Here is a 24,841-nt window from a genome sequence, read left to right as displayed (position 1 = left end):
GGACACTAAATGGGCCACCCCATTCCATTGGGCAAAACAGAAAATTACTTACTTGGAGAGTCAGATAACTCCACAAATGGAATCCCTTTATCAGGCCAGTTTTCCTTCTATTCTAAAGAGACTAAAGACAGACATGAATACGTAGCGACCTTTAGAGATCTCATGGGTAGGAGGCATAGAGGTACTCCTTAGAGGTACTCTGCCTTTCCTCTCCTTCCCCCAGAAGCTCATTGTATCCCAATCTCTGGTTCTCTCCAACTTGGACTATTGTAACAGCCTCTTTCTAAATCTACCTTCCTCTACAACTAATCCAGAACAGCACTGCAAGACTTGTCCTTGGCCTCAAGCCATGGGATCGTATCTCTCCAGCTCTGAAATCTCTCCATTGGCTCCCAGTGGAGGCAAGGATTAAATTCAAAACCCTCTGCATTGTCCACAAGGCTTTCTGGGGCCTGGGTCCAAAATACCTTCAGCTATCCCTCCGCAAATACCTCCCCTCTCGAGCTCTTCGCTCCTCTACCTCCAACTCCCTCAGGGTCAGTCGTTTTTCAAAGAAACGAGCTGGGGGTAGATCTGTCTTCGGCTGGGGCCTCCCTCTGGAACAGCCTCCCTGCCACTCTAAAACTTGAGGAGAACCATCTCCGGTTCCGGAAGCACCTCAAGACCTTCCACTTTTCTTCTGCCTTCGCTCCCCCTCTCCCTTGCTGATCTGTTCTCTCTTGGCATCGTGCACCTGGTCACCCTCTGTCCTCCGGGCCTAGGTACCTGCTCACCCTGCCACCCTCCTGCACTGCCTCCAGGCCACCCCTTGCAATGGGGTCTGTATCTGTACCCATACAGCCCCCCCATTTTTCTTCCTGCACTTATCAGATCTACCCTGTCTGCTGCCTTAAGCTTAGCACTTGCAAATTGCTGGCCGCAGTAAAACTGTTTGTTGCCATTATTATTTATTTATTGTTATTTATCTGTTTCTGCTCCGCTTCGCACTTTCCACTTCTCCCCCCTTCCATGCACTTTTCCCCTCCCCCTCTCCCATGCACCTGCGCATTCTCAATGTCACTGGGCCTAGTGAGATCGCCGTAATGTTCTCCCCTGTTCCCCTCCCTTGCCTTGTCGCACTCTGAAACACTTGTGTACGAGCGCAATAGAAATAAAATATCAATAGAGACAATACAAATTAATATCCTTCCCCCATATCTTTTGTAAGCCCTCCCTGTTACTCTCCCAATGTCTTTTATTTAATTTCTTAGTATGCTGGTCATGAATTTCATATGAGAAAGGGAACCATGGGCCAGATTCTCAGAAAATAGTGCAAATTAATGGAGAGCGGAGAATGTGCTTGTTGCATTTGCGCTATTGTACAGGGCTGGCTTATGCCTACTACATAGTTGTTTTAGATCACACCTTTGGTGGTATACAGCGATCGGCGGCGGCACTGTGGGCATATGCTGAAGCGAATGGTATGATCATTAATCGGGACAAAACTCTCTTGATGCTATTTGCAGGAAAAAAATATCGCCAGACTGTGCTTACATGTTCAGGCCGTTGAAATAGCATACACCCCTACATAAAAATATCTTGGTGTTGAATTTGGTGCATGTGGATGACACAGTACATATATTCAGACATGTAAGAGGAAGGCAGCACAGTTGGCGGCTTTAATATGCCAATTTACAAGAAACAGCTGTGTGTACTCGCTGTGGGGTGCTCGTCAACTCTATATACAATATCTGATTCCAACTGTGATATATGGCCTGGAATCCTCGATAATGATTCATTTAAAATGGTTGCAACTAATTTAGGATAGGTATACTTGGGCTCCCCACCTGCGTGCCTATAGCTATAATCAGACTGGAAGTGGGCATCCTTTCATTAAGATCGTTGGTCCTAAAAAGAAGAGCACAATTACATGTGAAAATGCTCAATGTTCCAACGAATCCAATTCTGATAGTATGGGAGATGAGGAATGTACAAAGCAAACGAAATCTTGTTTTAGAAAGAGTATGGAGGTTCTCTTCCACAATATAGAGTGGGCTCCCAGGTGGGGAGGCCATTACCTAATCATGAAGCTTTCTCTGGGGAAGAGTATGTATCTTTGGGATTGGCAAGAGAACTTTGAACATCTGGGAAAGCTGAAAAGCTATGCATTTATTTCAAGTGTGGTATATATGTTTAAGAGTCCCCAAAGCTACTTGAATTTAAGCCCCTCCCCTGGTTTAAGAAGATTCATTATCTTACTGAGAATTAGCCACCTACAACTCTTTGTCTGTTGTTGGTGTAGAGCGCGGGATTCCAGAGAATGAATATTTCTGCCGAATGTGTTTTGAAAGAGAACAGAGTGAAACAGCGAAACACGTTCTTACGGAATGCCCCAGTATGAGAATAACCCATGTAAACCATATAGGTAGATTTGTTCACCAAATGGAGACAATTAAAGAACTCTCATTTTGGAGGCAATGCCTCAATATTCACAATCAAAGTCTGCATATGTCCCTGTTCAGGATTTGGAACATAGTAGAAAAACTCTGGAATGTTATTTAAACTTTTGAGATGATTCGACTAGGGTTCCTTGGTGTACTTCAATAACCAACGTTTGAGGATAGGGTCTGGTAGGTCCTTGTGGACATCTTGAAATTGGACACTATATATACTTACTAATTGCATACATTTTTATGTATGAATAACTGGTAAAACGCCCCTGTGGGAGATACCGGCTAAGAGCAAACGTGAAGAATATATTGTCTGCCAATAATGTGTGACTGGCCCATACCTATATTCTAGGGTTGTGTCCTCTGATTCAGTGTCAACTTGAATTGAATTGTATTTAATAGAATTTGATGGCCCTTGGACCATTTATGTATTTATTTTATCTGTTCGATACCTCCACTCATTTTTTAATTCTCTTTAGTTCTACTGTTATGCTATTTGAAGATTGAATCCTTACTTCTATTTATTTTCAATATATATTACGTGTATTACTTTTTTGAATATTTGTTACTTTATCACATTAAATTAATTCATTTGCGCTATTTGCAGGAAACCACATGGTTGCTGGGAGCGCATTTCACTGAGCCATTAATGGGCCAGTCTCTGGGAAATTAATAAACAAATAAAAGCATTTCCATCCCCGGAAATGCTAGTTTGAAAGCCGAGTTTTAACCCAGAGCTGTCACACTTCAAAAGAAAATCATGACATGGTCAGAAATTACCCTGCCGTGATTTGCCCCTCCCCTGAATCTCTACTGAAAAGGCACATTGGGGAAGACCCATGTTCCTGGGCATTTCAAAACACATCCCATTTGTGAATTTGGGATGTGCTTTAAAATGAAAGAAAGAAGAGGATCCAAAGTAGGAACCCTTGCCTCCCTTGCACACTGTCTACAATCCACTAGAGTGGTGGTAATTAATCATAGATACGAATTCACAAAAGGTATATGTATGAATTCACTAGGAACTGTTACAAGAATAGAAATCAAAAAAGATATTCTAAGAACACAAAATGTACAAAATCAAAGAGCGTTTTTAATCACATATAAAGCAAATGTGACAAAAAGCAAAAACACATTCATCAGGTTCAATATAAAGTGGCTTTACGCGTTTCAAGGGAGACCCCTCTTCATCAGAAGCCTAAATTGAACTGTTTATGGTTGATGGTAGGTACCGTTGAGAAGGAAAGAGAACAAGAAATGGTATGTAAACAAGGGAGGCCTACTGGTATGGCTCACATACAGTTGATTACATGTTAATGTGTTCGATCGTGGTTCATATATAGGAGCAAACAACAGCTTCATTCAAGTAAAGCGTTAATACTGTGCATACGTGGTGGTTAAATCGTTTTGATCATTTGTAGGTATCATTGCAGTGCATTCATCAGTGATGTCCATATAGATGGACCAGAGATCATTACATATGCTTTTTAGGTTATTTCAGCAAGCCAAAGCCCTAATTGTTCACTTTGATTAGAAAATGGATCATAATAATCTAGTTGAAGAGTAAGCCAAATAGTAGCCATTAGAATTGGATAATTATATGTGATCTCCAATTGATATATTTGAAATCGTGCAGTGTGTAACTTATTAAGTGATTTAGGTACTGGATGTATGATAGGGTCCAGTGATTCTGATAGTCAAGAGTAAATCACAGGAGAGTGAAATCAAGAGTAAATCACAGGAGAGTGAAATCAAGGGTATCAAAGATAGCCCGTGGAGCAAAGAGAGGGCAGACTAATGAATCTGACTAGTTTCAAAAGTCACTCACCTATATATGCAAAAAACTCGTATTGTTGTAAAAAACTACCTCCGGGATGATATCACAGAGCATCAGGAAAGCTCAAGAGTTAGCAGCGTCCCATGACCTATGGTCTAATTTTAGAAACAGAGAGAATACAAATGATGACCTAGTAGAAAAAAATAGATTTTAAACTTAAAATAAGAGTAGATTGGAAGCAAGGTCCAGTATGTCATCGATAGATATTAAGCAGGACTCACACCCTAATTCCACAAAAAGCTGCACATGTCAATCTAACGCTGGTCACTCAAGGCAGAATGGATGTTGGCACATGGAGTCTCACAGCATGAGGGTATGTGAAGCTATCTTAAGTACGAGTCCCTGTTGGGGAAAAATTTCAGGGCTTGCAAAAGATAACAAAAAGTGTACCTTCAAGAGGCTACAGGTCTCTTAGACGAGCTTCTGTGGACACGTTTAGAGCAGCTTCAAAGGAATAGCTTGCAACGCCATGAGCAGTAGCCTTTGGCAGATTCGTGTTAAAACGCGGCACGGGATTTACAAACACTATTGAAAAGAAAAGGAGAGGACAAAATCACTTACGAGAAAAAAATATATTTGCCTGATGGAACACATAAGGTTCCATAAAGATCAAGAAGCTATTATGGACCAGCTTACCTGCAGGTTAACTTCTGCTAGTGCGCAGGGAGCACAGGGCAAGCGGTATAGAAGATGCTGCCAAGGGGATCGTCCAGCGCGATCTGTGAGACATTGTCATGGAGACCGTCCAGCGCGGTCTGTAAGAGCAACAAGCCGTTGAAGCACGCAGTTCGGGACACAGAGTAGCTGCAATTTTAAAGTAAACAACAGAGATGTTGCTAATGTAATACAGATAACTTCAACTATATATGATGATAAAGCACCCTTCTGGATATACCTGTAGAAACCTGATGCGCCAAGTGAACAGCAACAGGACGAAGCCGGAAAAGTCCTTGGATATAGTAACCAGGGATTCAAGTGTGTCACGTATACAGACTCTAATGGAGTCTAGTATATAGAAATCGAAAATGGACAAAAGAGTCAAGAAAGTTGAGAGGTCGGCCATCTTAGAATGGTCAAAGGAACAATCAGATGTACCCATCTACTTAGGTTTGACTAGATGTTTTAGAGTCGGGCTAAAGGAATAGATAACCTAACAGGCGCTGTCCTCAGCAAAAATACGAGAATTGCCACTGAGATGTCTCAGCGGTTCCAGAGAAAACTCAAGGATTAGTAATTATCAAGATGGATCTGGTTCCGATGGATCCTATGCCGCGGTTAGTTAACCAAAACTGTATATATGTTTCATGTCATCTCATGTAAATTCTGAACTGTGTTCGGCAAAATGGGCGAAAAATCAAAGAAAAACATAAAAACCTATGCAGAAAGTCTAACCACTTGCTTTACTAATCACAATGATGTGTACCATTATATATCAATGACTGGCATTGCCAAAATAACCATTAAGTAAATTTTGTAATGTGAATGTTAGGACAAGCCAAACATAACTAAGACCAAGGAGGGTTTTGAAACAGGCCGAGCATAACTAAAGCCGCGCAGGGCTTTAAAACATTTATACCATTTGGGATACGCATATACATCTCATCCTCCTTGTGATGCATAGTTCCTAAATATCAGATGACATATTTGTATGCCCGCATGGTCCCTTGTTAACAAAGGTACATAAATAAGAATACTATACGGTGGCCCAATTTTCAAGCATATTTTCAATATTTTTGACATCAGCATTCAAAACAAAAAAGTGAACAAATTCAAAAGGCAGAAATCATAAGACTTATCTCACCACATTCAAGTATTAGGTACCATACAGATCTGTATCAGAGTAGGTATTTCATGTAGATCATGGAATAATCAGAGGGTCAAGTGTGCCATATAGAACCCATGTAGAAAGATAGTCAATATACAATCAATATAGTATATAGACTAGAGAGGGAGCGCAGAGAAAGGAAGAGAAAGAGCAGGAGCAGAGCAAAAGGAGGAGGAAGGCGCAAGAAGAGATCGAGAAATGAAGGGAAGCAGATGAGAAGGCAAAACAACAGAGGAAGTGGCAAATAGAGCGAATAGTACAAGAGCGCGCATGCAAGGAAGCAGAGGAGCATGCGCTTAAAGACATAAGAGCACGATGGGCACTAGGCACGGGACACAGCATGACCGTGGGGGGGTGGGCATGCAGAACCAGACAGTGCAACCCTGTCAAGCAGGAACACAACAGCAGCAGGAAGCACAGGATCCTATGAAGATAAGGGTGGCATAGATCAGATTGATTTAAAGGGGAAGACTGAAGATACTGAAAAATAAACAATTTTCCTAAGCTATTATATTTAATGGTGTGTTTTGCAGCTATTTTCCGTCCGAACCCTAGTTGTCCCAATTGCAGGTGGAGAGCTTGGCTGCTATGCCACTTGGAGCTGCTTGTAAATCCACTGACAGATGTCAGTATCACGTTCTGCTTCTGCAGGCTGCCTGTAGTACCACAGTTGGCCTTGTGCGCCCCCATGACACTGTCTTGCTTAAGCAAGCTGCTCTTGTTTGCCAGAGATGTTGGAGGGGCTGGGGCAGGGGCAGGATCAGGATCGTTGTGACCATGCAATGAAAATATCACAGTAGCACTGCCGCTCGCCTGGAAATGTTCAAAATAATATTTAAAAAATGGTGCAATTTCTTTCATGTGGCTTCTTTCCAAATTCCACACTGTACATTTCCACTTTAAATTACATCCATGACACAGGTACACCCACTTTTAGTACATTAAGCGATCCATAGACACGCTGTACAGTAGAAGCCTACCAGGGTAGCTCAGCAGGTTGACAGACCGATGCTGAGATGTTATATATTCAAATCTACAGGTTGTTAATCGTATGACTTTTTGCAATGCCTTATAAAAAAAAGTGCTATACAATGTGTTTGGCCAGGGTATGGGTTGGGCTGGTTGCTTGCTTATATTCAGGGCAGAGGTGGGGATATTTCTGCCCCTGTAGTGAAAATCAAAAGTTGGCACCCATGAACCCACAGTTTAATTTCCTAAACAACTGCTGTCGGCATAACAGAAGCATTTATCTGTGATTAACCAGTTAGACAAGCATATAACATCTTTATCAATATAACTTGTGCTAAAACACAAAGGGGCACACAAATAATGATATGTTATTTATATAATGCCTTAATCCAAAGCGCTTTACAGAGCACGTATTTACATGCAATATCACCCAACCGAAATTAGTACTCATTGATCGACCTCAGAAGGATGAAAGGCTGAGCTGGCCTTGCTGGGATTCGAACCTGCGACCTGCAGATCATGCGACCTGCAGATCATGCTCAGATCGCAGTAGCGAGCGCTCAACCCGATGAGCTAACTTACAGGCAAATGTCTGACAAAAAAAACATGTCAAAGAAAACTTGTGAAAGCAAGCAGCATTTTTCAATTTGGAAATTACTTTTGTTTTTGTTTTATGGAAGTGTGAAATGCACATTGGGAAAACAATAGTCTGCCTAGCATGTAGAAAGCCTGCATAAAACGCAAAGGAAGGGGCACAAAAACTACTGGATATTTGTGTGGTAGTCCAACAAATATCTGTCTTTTTGAGACAGCTACTAATAATCAATAATGTTTGCAAAGGTAGCGGGCGCCCCTCTCTCGACAGAACAAGGCCTGATAACCTGTTCAGTGGTTATTAACCACTTGAGAGTTCGCAGCCACTGCTTTTACTCACTGTGCCTTTCACAGATGGGAAATATCCATTTGCATATCAGTCTTTGTCCTGCCCAGGGGCAGTCCAGCACCGAAATGCAATGGCAATTCCAACCTGAACGAGAGTACCACCAGCAACCCCATACACGTGTTTCACCCTTGTTGGGGATCATCAGTGAGGTGAAGCTGATGCCTCTCTAAGCACAGTGAGAGGGAGACCACGTCTGGTTGCCCCCAGGAGACCTAGGGTTACCAATCCCAGGTTCCTTGAAATTTAGTTTGCAAAGGTAGCGGGCGCCCCTCTCTCGACAGAACAAGGCCTGATAACCTGTTCAGTGGTTATTAACCACTTGAGAGTTCGCAGCCACTGCTTTTACTCACTGTGCCTTTCACAGATGGGAAATATCCATTTGCATATCAGTCTTTGTCCTGCCCAGAAACACGTGTATGGGGTTGCTGGTGGTACTCTCGTTCAGATTGGAATTGCCATTGTATTTCGGTGCTGGACTGCCCCTGGGCAGGACAAAGACTGATATGCAAATGGATATTTCCCATCTGTGAAAGGCACAGTGAGTAAAAGCAGTGGCTGCGAACTCTCAAGTGGTTAATAACCACTGAACAGGTTATCATGTCTGTTCTTGCGAGAGAGGGGCGCCCGCTACCTTTGTAAAACTAATAATCAATAATGCAACAAAGAGGTTTTTGAAGTTCTTAATATATTTGTGAAGGCATATGTTATTCCATCCGTTTATAGAGGGGAAATAATCGAGCCAAAAAAATATTGGTAAAAATTCCGAGGTTTATAAATATCCCCACCCCGATATCGCCCGCTAGTAGCTCTCCACTGTTGGCCTCCACTACAAGTAGCTCTAGCTAATGTAAAGGTTGGAGGCCCCTGCTATAGAAGACTGAGCTTTGTGGACTATTTTTGCAGCAATATGGAGACAGAGTTGGAAGATGACGCAGGGGGAAGTGGGAAAAGACGGCAACCAAGCTATAGGTCCCTAGGGGACAGAGCAGAAAGGAGTATGACATGGGAAGGGGGCAGAAATACAGGGATGATGAAGGATGACAGGGACGGTCAGACACCACGGACCAGAGCAGCATCACACGACTCTGACAATGCACTCCCATGCGTTGAGAGACTCAGAGACCTCCCAGGATGAAGAAAGGGGAGACGGCTATAGCATGCTCTAGAGGATTTTCGGGGGGGGGGGTGAATCTGACAACTGTGCACGACTACCCAGAGGAGAGCGAATAGACATATACACTGACAGTAGGGACGCTAACAGGCAGATCAGTTTGACAAGAGGAGTGAGTGGGGAAGTGGGGTTCACACAAATGCTCCTACTGTAAAAGGGAGTGGGGGCGACCTCAATATATACCATGGAAACACATTGCCAAGGAAAAGATGAGATGTAGGTTACCTTTGTTAAGCGCTGGTACAGGGAAATGGATATACGAAATAGAAAGAATGACAGTGGGACAGAGATTGGCAGTGGGGGGCATACAGGGACTACTAGTGGCAATCCCCAGAGAGGCCACGATTGATGTATGGAAAAGGGCAGTGTTCCCAGGAGCGACCATCCAGAACACGGCACACAATGGTGCACTGTTCCCATATGGAGAGCTGCCATATGGCAAGCTCTAAAGACACAATATCCAGACACGTCCAACATCAGTGCAATTATGAACCGCAAGATGGGGCCAGATAAAGACCCGTACACTTTATTCAGGCAATCCAAGAGCTTTATGCGCCTTGAAACACGAGAACTGTGGGACACAATGGTAGCACTATTTTATCACATATTGTGCCAGGGGCTGCCAGAACCAATACAGAAGCAGCTCAAGAAACTAGTAGGTATGGAGGTAAAACCTGGCCAGAAATACAGCTCACAATAGTACATCATTTTAGGCTATTGCAGGAGAAAATTAGGAAGAAGGCTTAGGAAAGAAAGCAAGAGGAAGCAAAGCTAGTGCAGAAGAAGTTATCGAAGTACGCATTTTAAAAAGGGCGGTACTAACAAGCGTAGGAGCACAGGGGACGCAGCAGCAGTATGCACCGACGCCCACGGGGAGAGACTTCATGGGGTGGGGGAACATACAGCACAGGTTTCGAGGAAGAGGGGGGCCATCCAGAGGATGCGGGTATGGGCCACAGATACATCACAACCAAGGGGGCTTCCCAGTGGGAGTTGCGAGGATATGGGCCACAGGTGCAGCAGGGCCCACGGGATTATGCAGGGGGTTTCCGGGGGAAAGGGAGGGAGCCACCACAGTGCTGGTCGTGCAGGCGGATTGGGGCATATTTCGAGAGTGTGCAGAAACAGGGGGATGCAACAGAACAGGGGAGCACAGTAGCAGCAAGCATACCAAGATGACTAAAACACACAGGACCAATCTCAGCAACAGCACGGACTGACACCGAATGCACACTCGCAGACACACCAGCCCATGACACAGATACCACAGATGCAAGCACCCATGCCAAAGTATTTGCAATCACCACAGACTCGAGGCAACACACAGCTGGTGCCGCAGATACAGAACAGCATGCAGCCAAATGACGGGACAGTGGCACACACAGTCTCCATAGCAACGACTCCCGTTAGGAGCCTGGGGGTCACCATGGTGGGAAACAATCCATTTTCTGGGAATGGGATGTGCTTATATAATCAATCGGACAGCCCACAGACGGACTTCATGTGTTCCATCCTATCCATTACACCCAACCCTGCGGAGAAACCTCGCATAGGGGTGGCGATAGGTGACAAAACCTTTTCCTTTCTTGTAGACACAGGGGCGACTAGGTCCTGGTGTCGAGAGAGAACATATCGTTTGTCAGGCGATGCCATGAATACTCAATGATTCTCTGGGGCTATGGAAATGGTCCTTTTAAAGACAATGGGCTTCATTACACGGACGGCGGTAAGGGTTAACGGTCACTGTTAATGGTACCGGTGACCGTTAACCCTTACCGCCTTACTACGAGGTCCCTTTGCGGGTTAGAGACTTTAACGCCTGCTTTTTGCAGGCGTTACAAACCAACCCGCAAAGGGACCAGGGAGCTAATTACGGTACCGCAATTTGCGGTGCCGTAATTAGCACCTTCCCCATTCCCATTATGCCCTATGGGGCAAAAATGGGAATGGGGAAGGGCAATGGGGGAAGGGGGAATTACCGCCCCACCAACCTTGGAATAGGGCGGTAATTCCCCTTTCCTACAAGGCGGTGCCGGTATTTTACCGGCATGGACCAAGGTGCTAACAGCACCTTGGTCCACCGCCATCCGTGTAATGAGGCCCAATATCTCCCTTTCTATAGGGGAACACAATTTAGTTTTGCCTTTACTTTGCTTATCTTATCTTATCTTGACTTATAAAGCGCATTGTTCGCCCGAAGGCATCATGGCGCTACAACCGCAGAGTTAGATGCACAACCGAATGTATGAACTGAGTGCTAGAAAATAAAAGTTTTCAAAGCCTGCCGGAAGGGGAAATGGGCCTCAATGGCACGCAGACAGAGATGAAGAGAATTCCATCCCTTTGCCCTAGCTACTGAAAAAGAATGGCCTCCAACCCGAGAGAGTCTAATCCTAGGAGGCTGAACAGTTTTTAAAGATTGGGAGCGAAGGGACCTGCAAGGTTTATAAGGGCAGAACTTTGCTTGAAGGTATTCTGCCCCTGTTTTATAAAAGGCTCTATGAACCAGACACAGAGACTTGAACCTAACGCGCTGTTCAACTGGAATACAGTGAAGCAGGCAAAGAAGCGGCGTCATATGGGCGCCAAGCGGGGGATGGAGTACTGCTCTTGCTGCCATATTCTGCAATAGAAGCAGATGGTGGAGCAAGTGTCACGGAAGAGCCAAGTACTGTGCGTTGCAGTAGTCAATTTTACTAATTACCATTGATGATCCCACCGCAGCATGGAATTTAGATGGAATACAAGGGACAACTTTCCTTAGTGTCTGCAGTTTAAAATGACCCTTCTGACAGGTAGAGGATACCGGTTCGGCCATAGACAATGATGCTGTAATTTTTACACCTAATTCCTTCACCAATGAAACGGGTGGAGGAAAAGGACCAAGGCTCTCAAGTCAGAACTCTGGGGTCCAGAACAGAGACGGGGTAGCCGTGCAAACCACCAACTCCTCTGTATTCCCACCGTTCAACTTAAGCTAGTTCATGGCCATTCAATCACCCACTGCATTTAGCCCACTCCCCAGTCGACCAGCCGTCTCTGGCTGAGTTAAATCAAGTCGCACAATGATTTGCGTATCGTTGGCGTAGGAGTACCACAAGAAGCCGTGGATTGTATCCTGGAGAGATACAATCCCTGGGCTTGAGGCCAAGGACAAGTTTTGCAGTTCTGCTCTGGATAAGTTGTAAAGGTCGAAGAGTAAAGGCAGGAAGATGTTGGGCCCTTGAGAGTCAGGCGGACTCCCAGACAACCTCTGGTATGCCCCAACATCAGGAAGTGACAATCACTGCACTACCTGTAACATAAAATCCCAGGTACGCATTTTCATGCAACAAAACCAGTGGATCCACGCCACAAGTGTTGCCAGTTGCCATGCTTACCAGATATTCTAATTGCAACACAATTTCTCTCTTTTCTCTGTAACATCTATTCAGCGATATTGTGGCCCTTAGCGTCATCAAAATGCACCAAAACCAAAAAGGAGTTTTTTTAGAAATGATTTCTTAGTAGAGCAGCATGGTGGAAAGCAGATGGCCTTTATGAGTTAGTACCTTCACAAAAGAAGAGCAGAACCGCATAGATCTTAACCTTTGATGTCCTCAGGGTGGGTGAAAAAGAGCAGATTGTGTTTTTGGTGGATGAGAGCCCATTGGAGAATACAGGCTTGTAAGGGTATTGGCAGGTGATTGAACGGATTTGGATTTCGTGGCGGGTGACATCCGTGTAAGTAGGGAGATATGGGACTAGGTGTAATGAATATTACACCACCAGAGAAAGGGGAGGGATTGAACGTATTTAAAAAGAAGGCTTTTAATCATGGAGGCTGGTGCCGCAAAAGTTCTGGGACGAGGAAAAGAGGGGCGTGGCTATAATGCTATGATTTTTACCAAAGTCCTAATGCCAGATAATACCTGCATAAAGATATATCTTCTATTTTTGAACCACAGTTTTTTTTTCTGGAGACTGGGAGGCCGTCGTGTTCCAAATGTTCAATACGATGGGTGATGATGCAACAGGTGTTTGAGAAACAGCAAGAAAATACGTGTCACAAATAGGCCAACATACATTACATAATAAAATGCCATTAGAATTTGGGGGTGCTTACCTGGTATTAGTATCATCATGCTAGCAGCCTGGCTCCTGCATCAGTACATTTCAAGATCCATGTTCTAGTAGTAATACTTGATGACTGTCTATATATACCTATATATTCCTACGTGTGAAAATATGTAAAGCTGTGCTTATATAAATACGTGCGCATGTATATGTGCATACATGTATGTGATGGTCAATTGAAATGCTTTGGATAAAAGCACTGTAAAACGTGCAATCGTTTTTATATCATCAATATTTAACCGTTCCGCGAAACTAGGCACGAAGCTGCAATGTAGATCGATCCTGCCAAAGCAAAGCTTCGAGTCGTTTCAGTGGAGCCTCTGTGCACTAGCCGGCCACACAGAAGCAAACAAGATAGGCTCCACCCCCTCTCCTCCTGCGGACAGGTAAACAGCGGAGTGCGAGGCGGCCTGCACTACTGACATGGACATAGAAGAAAGACAACGCCAATGCCGTGTGTGCTTGTACCAGTAAAAGATGCGTTTGTTATCAAATGACCAATATTTTTAACATCATAATAAATCCGACAGTAAATGGCATTTCCATTTCGGCTTGACAGACATAGCGTTGCTGCTTGTCCCTTTTTGTTTCCTCAAAGGGGTTTGAGTTAACGGGCAGCCATGTTGGAACGGAAGCTTTCGTTTACATCAGGATATATCTCTACTTAGACAAGGACAGGAATCAAAACCACATATTTAAATAAAGAGTTGTAGGTAAATAGTGTCGGTGATACATTCGGCCAGGGTTGTAAATATGAGGACATATTTATCGTCAAGAATATAAAAAAAGGAGGATTTAATAGAGCCGTATTGTATGGTGCTAATAGGAGCCACCGGCGTTGCTTTAACAAAATACAATATCACTGTAACTGATTTTCTTTTTGGGTCCCGATGAATGTTGCTACTGTTGCGCTGGTAAGGGGCCAATCAGACGCCGTTTTACTGCTCTTTGATCTGGCGATCAAGTTACACCGAAGGGCACGGCTGGAACTAAGAGATTCTTCCTGAGACTAAATACGATTAATCTCCTCGCGTTTCGCAGTAAACGTTTGCGCTGGTATTCTACTCGGCCAGAAAACGGTGCCCAAACGCAGGAGCCTGGTGGTCAACCTAGTTTACGATGATAGGGCGTGGCCTGCCTATTGCCAACATACCCTTGAGCAACACAGTGCCAGTCTGGGAGCGAACGGGTGTGCAATGTACATGGAAATAACATGTATTGTGCAATAAGCCACTGGATGCTGCAGATCCGACCTGGGACTATATTACACAACGGGAACTGACGATCTGGATTTGAAAGAAAAACGCTATGCGCCCCATCTGGAACGCACTTTGAACTGTATCGCGACCTGATATTGCCAGCACCCGCCTGAGGTATGGTGTAAACTTCTGATCTGGATATCAAGTACACCGGGCGCTGCTGAGCTGGGCCCCCAGATCAACGCAGTGCTGAGCTGGGCCCCCAGATCAACGCAGTGCTGACCTGCGGCATGGTGTAAACTTCTGATCTGGATATCAAATACATCGGGCGCTGCTGAGCTGGGCCCCCAGATCAACGCAGTGCTGAACTGCGGCATGGTGTAAACTTCTGATCTGGATATCATATCCATCGGGCGCTGCTGATCCAGGACTGGTTGATTATGCACTGCTAACCTATAGGGCAGGATGCACTATGCTGATCTGGAGCGGTGTTCGTGACCCTATGTGCGCTGCTCTATTGGGACACTTGACACTCTTCGAACGTTCGTCCTTTTTACGCACTGCACTTGTGATCCGGATTAACACCGTTCCACCTCGATGGATATGGGGGCATGCTTATTGGGCACTGTCAGTATTTAATGATCCTAGGACTGGATAGCCCGCCTACTGATGCGGGACTAGCGGTGGACTGCTGATCTGGAACTGAGGCACACAGTGCGCTGTGATTTGTGGCACCTTACCCTGCTGAAGTTGGGCTGAAAGTTAACACTGCACCCGCGGTGGTTGACGGAGTGCAATCGATATGTTGTATGCGTCTGGTCTGGAACTAGATAGGCAGATAGTAGAATTATTTCATTTCATATGTACAATTTTCGGAAATTCCTGACCAGGCAAGGAATAGAATATAAAGAAAATAACTGTTTTATGGTTGCTGGATAAAGTACATTTTCATTCTGATCTGGAACATGTTGGAGATATTTGGAATGTTTTGTTAAACTTAGACATCATTATGTTATCAGTGGAAGATGTTCGACTCCCCAATATGATTCTACAGTTAACACCTGGTGCTGGCTATGACACATTGGATTGATCATCCAAGAATAATTAATCACATTGCAGAGTTGGGAAACTGTAGTACACTTGGTGTTGCTTTCATGAAAAGGTGTTCATAATGACACACAGAATACATTCCACTGTCATGGCACCTGCTTGCTACAAGGAGCAGATCAAGTTGGTCATGCCAAGAAATCTGAGCTACATCAGTAACCTTTACCAAGAAGTACAGCTAGCAGAAGGGTTTAGCTCATCTGGAACATCTGTTGGGTCTTCAAGAGAGGGGCAGCATGGGCCACGCCGGCTTTTTCCAACTTCTCCTGCACTTCCAAGGAATCCCCCCACCTGTGACCCAAACCTACGGCCCATCATACGCCGGCGGGCCCGCTCACTCCCAAGCTCCCCAGAGAGGCGCAACCTGGCACGGTGCCATCCCCAAAACCGGTGCTGCCAAAGAGTCCGCTTTGCAGATGCCCTAGGTTTGGAGCTTGCTGAGGTCAAGGTTTTCAATGCTGGGGAGGACCCATTGATTCCCCTACATGTCCTGTCCAGGCTCTCCATCAATTCTGACCTATGCTGTGGCAGCTCCCTGGACCTTGAGTTTAACATACAATACCTACAGCCTGACTTCCCACAGCCCGCCGACTGTGTTGACTTTCCAGAACGACTGCGGCAGCAGTGTATCTGCTTAGAGCGGGTGATTGGAGGCTCAGAGGAGCTGGGTATCTCTGGAACCATCTTGGTTCTAAACCTTGATTTCCACAAGGCCGTGTATGTGAGGTACACATTGAACGAATGGCGAACGCACCAGGAATTGGAGGCAACATGGCAGCAAAGCCGAAAGGAACCTGCTGTCGGAGACTGCGATTTATTTACCTTCTCCCTCCCAGTACCCCCATTCCTCCTCCAGCTTTGCCCAGCTGTTCAGCTCGCACTGCACTACAAGGTGGGTGGAAAAGAGTATTGGGACAATCACCAAGGCAAAAACTATAGCTTCAGTTGCCAAAGCCATGCACTCAAGATACCGAAGGACAGCGGACAGAGCTGGATCCACTTTATTTGATCTTTCTTACCTCCCAACTAGCTGTCACATGAATATAGCCCTTGTTCTCAAATGTCTTAGAAGCGTAAAATCAAGCACGCAGTGTACATTTTCAGAACTCTATAGCTATGCGTGTTACTTGTGCGGATTGCCTTTTAAGACAGTAAATCATCTACTGTAAAATCTTCCCTGGGAAAGTAACAAGACTACCAGAGGTCTGTGACTGACTTCCCAATTTACTATCTTGTTCCGTTGTCATACGTACAAGTGATGGTAGTCGGATTCTCACTAACAATTTCCCCAAAAAGTTAGAAAACTCCCTGTTTGCTCAGGAATGGAAACAAACCGATTCCAGTTGTCTCTTGTATCCTGCTATATCATTGACGGTTTCGTGAATCGTTTTGCAGCTCCTTTCATCGATCACGGATCTTGAAATATACACTATATATGTGTATATATTTAATATATACATACACACATATGGTTAAGAACTAAACCAAAAAATACGCGACTAAGGGAAAATAAGAAACAGCCGCCTTCTATGCAGAGTGCTGCCATTCACAGAACATGCTCCAACCCAGTGCTGTACTTTCTTACTTCCGCCCATTTGATGGCTAACTACGTCCTGCTGAGGGAAAGGCTTTTCTGTCAGGGAGACTTTGCAAGGGGATGTTTGAAGACTCCACGCTTGGAAAGCTCAACTCGGGCATTAACGCCAAAGCATTCTAAATGTTACTGCACTAGACTGTTGGCTGCACTATAGATGCCATTCAAACGATATTTCGTAAAGTTATTTTGTTTGCAGAGAAAGAAAGAACTGTGCTTTCACAAAACGAATGTTACTAAATTGGGCTGGGCTTCTGGTCATGGTAATGCATTTCTGCAGAAGCAAGGATGCTTGCTCTTTGAATCCATCCATGTTTAGTACCATTGCCAGCTCTCTTGCAACGTTACACAATCTTAGTACAGACTTCATTCTCTACTTGTGCATTCTACCCGGGTTTGTGAATTAGCACATTGTACGTTGCAGTGTGAACGGACGGCCTCATTTTGTGTGGCATTTGTAATCATTGGAAAAATTCACAAGAAAGGCCCACGGTGGATTAATGGTTGTATTATACCTCCCTGCAAGCCAGAAATAATGCAGTTTATGTACTATGCAAAAACACTCTGGTGGGCCACTTGCATGTAAGTCTGTCCTCTTGATACATCGAGAGGTGATGTCCAACTTGTGTGTTATTTATGTTTGATGTGAGTTTTTGTATGCACACTGCACCCGGACAAAAAAAGTGAATATTAGCAACTTGTGACAATGCCAGTCAATGGGGCTCATTGCGAGTTTGGTGGTATTTCGGTAGTAGTACCACAGAGAGACCACCAAATGATATTACTGTTACTACCACTTGGATTAAAAGTGGTGGTAGGTGGTGTAAATCCCCATTAGGGATTTTTGCTGGTCTCCTCCACTTTACCTCCAAAAATCGGCAGTATTACCATCGGTAATTCACCCGGAGGTAATACCGGCAAACTTGAGATTGGTGGTGCAGGAAAAATGAATGTAAACAGAAATACCTCCACTTTTTACCCACACCCCAAACTCTGATTGAGCTCCAATGTTTCCTGGATAGTGTGTGAGAATTCTGACCACTTTAAAGTATTTTCTATGTCCGTTATTAAGGCTTTCAAAGCTGCAGGTGAAATTAGAGCGGTTAATGAAAACGTATAAAAGATACTGTAAAAATGTGCCAATGTCTTGCCCCAAGTAATTTTTTCTGATCTAGTCTATGGGAATAGCAAAGAAGTAGTCGTCTTGGCCCATTCTAGGGACGGTGTGTAGTGATGACATGCTACAGATGTGGCCGAGTGCTTTCTTTGTCAAGAGGAAACCAGTCTAGTTCTGCAAGAGTCTCCTCTGTAGAGTGGAGAGTAGTGAATATAGTTCTCCTTCAAGAACACTGACAATTTTCTTGCAGTACTTTCCTGCATTTTGGCAGGCTGGCGAGATGCGTGCCTGCCCACTGTATGGGCAGATTCGGATTTGTGACTTTTGAATTTAGAAATCGGATCTCCCAGAAGCCTTTGCGGATGCCTTAAAACGGACTTGTTTCGTAATGAGTAGCCAGTGGTGAGCGGGCAAAGGTGGTGAGACGTGTCCCTTGCACGAGCAGTAGTGTTTTAGACTTGCTGAATTCATTGTAGTTCGTAGCTATGTGCCTATGTTTGTGTTTGTGTATACTGATGTCATGTTCATGTTTGTATTCTAGCCAAATGGTTCTTTTGCACTTTGTTCAATGCAACGGCACTTTAGAGAAGAGCCCTTGAATTCAAGTCTCTGTTAGAAATATGGCCCTCTCCACCCCAGCCTTAATGGCGGGAAATCCCCAAACTGGCAATGCTTGGTGCCTTTGCACTCACTATAAGCTGTAACAGATAACTTCTTGCACACATGCAATAAAAGCGACTGCTCCCTATAATGCCCGCTTGCTTAGATACTGCACATTTCAGCCGAGGCTCCCCATGGAGCCATGTGAAGAGCCTGGAGTACTGACGTGCTGCAGCAACACTGCAAGCTTCCGTCTGCCCTGGCCCGCCAGCCAGCATCCATCTGGCTTTATTCTCAAGTGACTGACAACAAGTGCGCATGCCTGTGCAAATTAGGACGTCGGTTTTGTTCCATGAGATCTCTATCTGTTGGGTAGTGGACCTCTTGAGAATACCAACTGGATTGAGCGTAGGCACCCCATAGATTGTTAGATGGTAAGGGCTTGTGGTAGATGCTTACCAACGGGTACAAGTGCACCACCCTATGCCAAACCCTAAACCTTGACTAAAACAAAATAGCCCTCTGTCTTTTTCCTCATGAACGCCCTGTGAGACCTTTTTTATTTGCTGTAGTTGGCGTTCATTCGCTGCTGGTTGCAGCAACCACTTCTGCCAGCGTTTTCTAAGGACATCCTTTGGTCCTCACCTGCCCAACTGTTGCTACCATCGGCGGTTTTATACCACTCCCTGTTGAAGAGGGCACGGTGGCGAGTTTCCTCTTGTTAACAACCCCCATTGTATATCAGTTGCATCCTAATATAGTTACATCTTCAGTGCACAGAATATAAAGACGCTTAAAAACAGTGTTGTTTTTTGATGTTCACAAAAAGTTGAACTAGGGAATCGTAGGGGACTTTTTCACTAAGTAGGACACAAGGGAGCTTTTCAAATAGCAGCAATACAAACGGAAAACAAGCTGTTGTGATGAGTTGTGAGGCTGACTTGAAGCTACATGCATGAATCTTGAAATATAAGCAGCAATGTATTTGTGTGTATTAATCGTAAAACAAGCAGAGTGGCAAGAGCGGGCAGTTCCTGTGCAAAGGACCAGAGACCGCTTAAGGTCTGCCCATGTCTGCGTTCTTGGGGACATGGCCAGACTAGGCTGAAAATCCTTCTCTATGGTCAGATTACATGTGTGAGAAATTAACGTCATTCCCGAGTACATGGACGTGCCCAGACTAATCTGTGCGTGTGTGTATCCCTGCACATCATTTGGTTCCATGTGAAATGACCTTTTTTTAAAGGTCTGAAGAGAAAAAGACTGATTTACTTTGACCGATTTTATTTTGATCGGAAAACCGTCATTGTAAAGGTCTTTTTTTCTTTGAGACCTTTAAAATGCGTTCTGCCCTTTTAAAAAAAATATTGGGGGGGATTTACCTGCGAGCCCTCCATTGTTCCCCCCCCCTCGCACCCTCGAGATTTCAGTCCCAGCCTCCCACCCCCTAAACCATCACACATACATCCAAAAAAAAACACACACACACACACAGAAAGAAATAACATGCTTCCTTCCTGGAGTTACTGGGTCTATGATAGTTCATTAAGTGTGGGAAGTGTGTGTTTATATGTTGCACTTTTACTGTTATACTTTAGCAGATGATAATAATTGTTGCAATCCATGTTTAACTTAACGTAGAGGTGATGGCATGGAGGATGCTACAGGCATTAAAGGCCATTCATTCATATTTTGTTACTGAATTCATCTCCCTCATGTTAGCTTTCCAATGACTAGCACTTGCCTTTTGATTACCAGGGTCACTGCTCGGCTGCTGGCATCTAGTCCTGTGCCTGTCCAGTATTCCCTCTCCCTTCAGCTGCAGTTGGAAGGGGACTCTTCGCCTTCCCAGAAAATATTCATACATGGAACCCATGGTCTTTGACTCTTTTTCTCTGTGTACGATTGGTCCATTCATGGTAACATCCTATGTCTCAGATTTGGCCTTAGAGCAGGGATTGGCCTCTGGACACGGACAACGACAGGACCTTTTGTCTTTCAAACATAGGCTGTTCCAAGGCTCCAGAAGGCCCGACTACAAAGCCCCATTGACACAATGAAGTCATTACAGATGTAAGGTCACTTCTGCAAGGTAAAACTAGGTAGGTAGTTGGTCTCCCTGTGCATTATTGCAGGGCTCCCAAGACCCTTCCCCTCCTGCTTAACGTGCCTCACCTGCCCTTTTGTCTTTTTTGCCCCTTTTTTTGTTGTGGCCCTCGGCCCCCCTTTCTGATAAATGATGTAATACGTGCTTGAAAGGGCACATCTGCAGGCTGGAACACAGTGAGGGAGCCCGCCTGTAAAGATTTTCAAGGTCGCGTGAGGCGGGTTCTTTGCAAACGTGCTCATTGCTTTGTTAAGAAATTCATCAGCTCTTTTGTTATGTAGAAGTATTGCCAATTTAACCAAGTTTGTCAACTTCAGAAATTGTTATGGCAAATGATTGTTTCATACTCGAAGTACTTCAATTGCTTACATTTAAAGTGACAACTTGTAGAACAATATGGCTCATGTTTTGCTAATGCAGTGTTGCGGAATTGCTTTGCAATAATTTGCAGATAGTCAATCTTTTGTGTGCTCCTGTTGTTTTGCCTAATATGTTGCAATAATTATCTTATAATGTCAGGTTCCCCTGAATGAAGAAAAACATACAGCATAATTATATGTCAAAGAAGTACATTTGAGTGTAGAAAAATATTTTAAAAGCATTTGAAATGAAGCTAGACTGTCCTGTTCAATGAATTGATCTTGTGGTCAAGTATTTGAGATTCTCCTATCCTGCAAAACGCATCCTTCTGCATGTTTGTTTTTGGTTAATCTGAAAGTCATACAATTCAAGGCGTTATTTACATACGTTTGCTTTTTTATGTGGGCTTGGAGTGTTAGTCATGACCCTTTCTAGTGGAAGCATATTAACCGTGCTCTTTGAAATTTAGCAGACGTATCACAGTAGTGTACACTGTATGATCACCAAACTATTCACTGTTTACTAAACGCTTTCCACTCAATGTACGTGCCAGGGTGCTAGGCTGTCTTTTGCAACGCACTGTGTTTCTCTGCAATTAAAATCCAAATTGTTTCTAAAAAAATAAAGTTTGTCAAACGTGGTGTGTCATTGTCTTGTTAACGTTGTGGCCTTCTCCTTAGTCATGGACCCCTTCTTCATGTTCTTAGGGTGTTGATGATAATTCTGCAATGCATTGCCGTGGCCTATGAACCGACAGGGCACGCATGGTGCCATTCTAATGTGAAAATATTGTATTAATTAGGTAGTTTAATAAACCTCTTGAATGAAAAATGTAGAATTTAAACATTCATGCGAGGGGCATCCCCACGTTGGCAGGCACTCTTAATGACCTTTATATAATGAATAAATCCTAAAATGAGCAGGTCATACTGCCACAATTGGAGGGTATTAGAACCCCTAATGCCCTTCCCTCTGCCTATTTCATCTCCTGCCTGTTCCTGGACAAGTGCTCTCAGTAGGTATTTCTACTATCTTTTTCTCTTCTTTTTTCCTTCCCTTTTTAGGATCCGTTAAAGGTAGGTAGGCATGTGTGACAGAAGGCCGAAGCACCCCCGCCCCCCCAATCTTAACACAGTTATGTGCATTGCCCATCATCCTGGGCCCAGACTGGGAGAAGGAAGGGTAAAGTTGAGAGCCTAGGGGCAGGGAGCACACATAGATAGGCGTGTTTCCCCGTCCAATGTCAGAATGGGATGATGTAATTTCCAAGGTGCTGGGCCTCACACCACAAATTGTATGTTCTTCCAAATAGATAGGTATCACGTTAGAGCCCTGCTGGGCATCTGCACCTTGATCTTTACGTTTCTGCACGTTTGCTTGAATATGAAATGCTTCAGGGACAGCACTGGTTTTAGGAGGGGTGACGCTCCAGGTACCATTCTAGACAAAGGTAGAGAAGCCACAGAGGGCAGTGCTTCTACTCCACATCCACAGAAGTTCTCAATAGGACCATGTCTCTCGCTCTACCGAGGTCTCCCTTATTCCTCTCTCAGGCTGTGCAAAGGCAGTGGCTTCAGCTACAGGGGGAAATGGCATCCTGCATCTTCCCAGGGCAGGGGCTCACCTTTGTCCACTAGTGTGTGTGCTGACATTCTGGTCTTCAGACTTGGGTGAATACAAAACCAGGGGCTATGCCAAACAATCTCCATCACTCCTTATAGTGATGGCTTCCCTTCCTGAATCTCTTTGGGGGGTGGGGGGTGCTGGCTCCTCATTATCCATGTGACATCATAGCACAGGTTTTGTAATTGGAATTCATGAATCATGAGCTGGAAGTAGCACCTGGGTGTCACCATTTTCCCCTGACCAAGAGCTACTCACTGTAACTCAAGATCTCGGGATGGGGAGCAGCCAATCGAGTTCTGATTTCAGCCCGTGTTACTTTTATTTCTTCTTTTTGGTTCCCTCCACCCCCTGGCCCTACTTAGCTCTTTTCATCGGTAGTGGCGGCCCCTCTGCTGCTGCTGCCGCGCTTCTGCTCTGTTTGCCACAATGAAAATGGAAGAGGGGCTCTGTATGAAGGCCCGCTTTCCATATCCATGGCGGCCATCTTTAGACAGTATTTTCATTCAAAGAATGGGACTCTGTAGCCGTCCCATTAGTTGAACAAAAATACAATTTTCTTAGAACCCTTGGTTTCAGAATTGGAAACCCAGAGTGCTGGTAACATTTAGCAACCCTTCCAGCCCATGGAACAGGTACATAACACTATATTAAAGGCCAGTCTGACAAATGGAGTGCCTGAAAGATGGTGGCTTTTTTCCTGTGTTGCACGCACTCAAAAATGCATTCCTTTCATTTTTGTGTTGCTCTGCCTTGTACACTATTACTCACTGTTTCTGTTGAATCCATGGTCTTTGTCCATGTTGCTTTACATGTTTTCACTTTTAATATTCTCTTTTAAATTATTTTCATCAGTTCATCAATCTTGCTGCTACCTCTCATTTAATCTTTACCTATTTTTGTTGCTAAATCATAAATCTGCTGTTACATCTGTTACTGCATTCCGCTCTGTTACGGTCTCTTTATTACCACATTTTAATCTCTGCTGACACCTTTTTTTCTGTGATGTGCCCTTGCTCACTCTCTCTGCTACCGCTGCAAAATGGGGCACGAATACCTAGTATGCAAGCAATCTAACTTCCAAATTAGAAGCAACTATAATGTTTGAGTCCATTCCATATGACCAGTCATTATTTACATGTCTTCTAGAGTTAATAATGTACATGTTTATGGAAATTACCAGAAGCATAAAGTTTTTTGTTTTAATACAATTTTTTTTTTTTTTAAACAAACACACCAAACATTACAACCTTTTTTATGACGTTCATAATCAGTGTCAAAACATCATATTATACAGTCTTATTCTCTGTCCTCCCCTCTTCCTCCCCACAAACTCGAGCCATCTCATCCGTGTCATCTACATGAGCATTTTCAGGAATCTCAGTGCTTGCCGACTCATCTGAGTCTACTGTTTCATGATTAACATGGTGGGGGTTCGCCATTGAGGTCACCAGTTGCCTCCATGCTATCAGGAGGCCCACTTCCTCCTCTCCCCCCCCCTAGTGACAGCTTCAAACCATACCACAGTTTCTGCTTCTGCCCATCTCAAGAGGTCCGCCCACCATATCTCCACTCTAGGCCTATGGGCAGCTTTCCAACACATTGCAATTCTACGCTTGGCTAAGATATAGGTCCGGTCCTTCATCTTGCTGATATGCTTTGAATTACGTGGCCTGGGAAAACTCCCAAGCATGCATGCCCAAGCAGACCTAACATCAAGCACCACTCCCCCACTGGCCATTCTCGTCTTTATTTCTTCCCAGAATCTCTGCACCTCAGGGCAAGCCCAGAACATGTGCAGCAGCCCTGCTTCCTCCTCCCCGCACCTGGGGCATTTCTATATA

The 24,841-nt window shown here is 44.4% G+C and overlaps 2 protein-coding genes across 3 annotated transcripts in view; one reads left to right on the top strand and one right to left on the bottom strand.

Annotated features, from left to right (window-relative positions):
- The window catches only part of FAM217B (family with sequence similarity 217 member B), a 300,548-nt gene extending 286,604 nt beyond the window's left edge, over positions 1 to 13,944 (bottom strand). Inside the window, exon 1 of one of the 2 annotated variants that reach the window (XM_069651034.1) lies at positions 13,280 to 13,944. The gene's annotated coding sequence lies outside the window, so the exon portion shown is untranslated. The remainder of the gene's footprint in view (positions 1 to 13,279) is intronic. The other variant, XM_069651035.1, reaches the window with a different exon arrangement.
- A 214-nt stretch (positions 13,945 to 14,158) lies between these two features.
- PPP1R3D (protein phosphatase 1 regulatory subunit 3D) lies at positions 14,159 to 22,015 on the top strand. The gene has a single exon (XM_069651036.1). It carries the CDS (start codon positions 15,661 to 15,663, stop codon positions 16,603 to 16,605), a length of 945 nt encoding a protein of 314 aa, XP_069507137.1. The 5' UTR covers positions 14,159 to 15,660; the 3' UTR covers positions 16,606 to 22,015.
- Positions 22,016 to 24,841: the final 2,826 nt, after the last annotated feature.

The sequence above is a fragment of the Ambystoma mexicanum genome, chromosome 3p (assembly GCF_040938575.1).
Source record: "Ambystoma mexicanum isolate Mex_15411 chromosome 3p, UKY_AmexF1_1, whole genome shotgun sequence".
Lineage (NCBI taxonomy): Eukaryota > Metazoa > Chordata > Amphibia > Caudata > Ambystomatidae > Ambystoma > Ambystoma mexicanum.
Note: the sequence above shows the minus strand (reverse complement) of the source record. Positions and strands in the feature narration are given on the sequence as shown.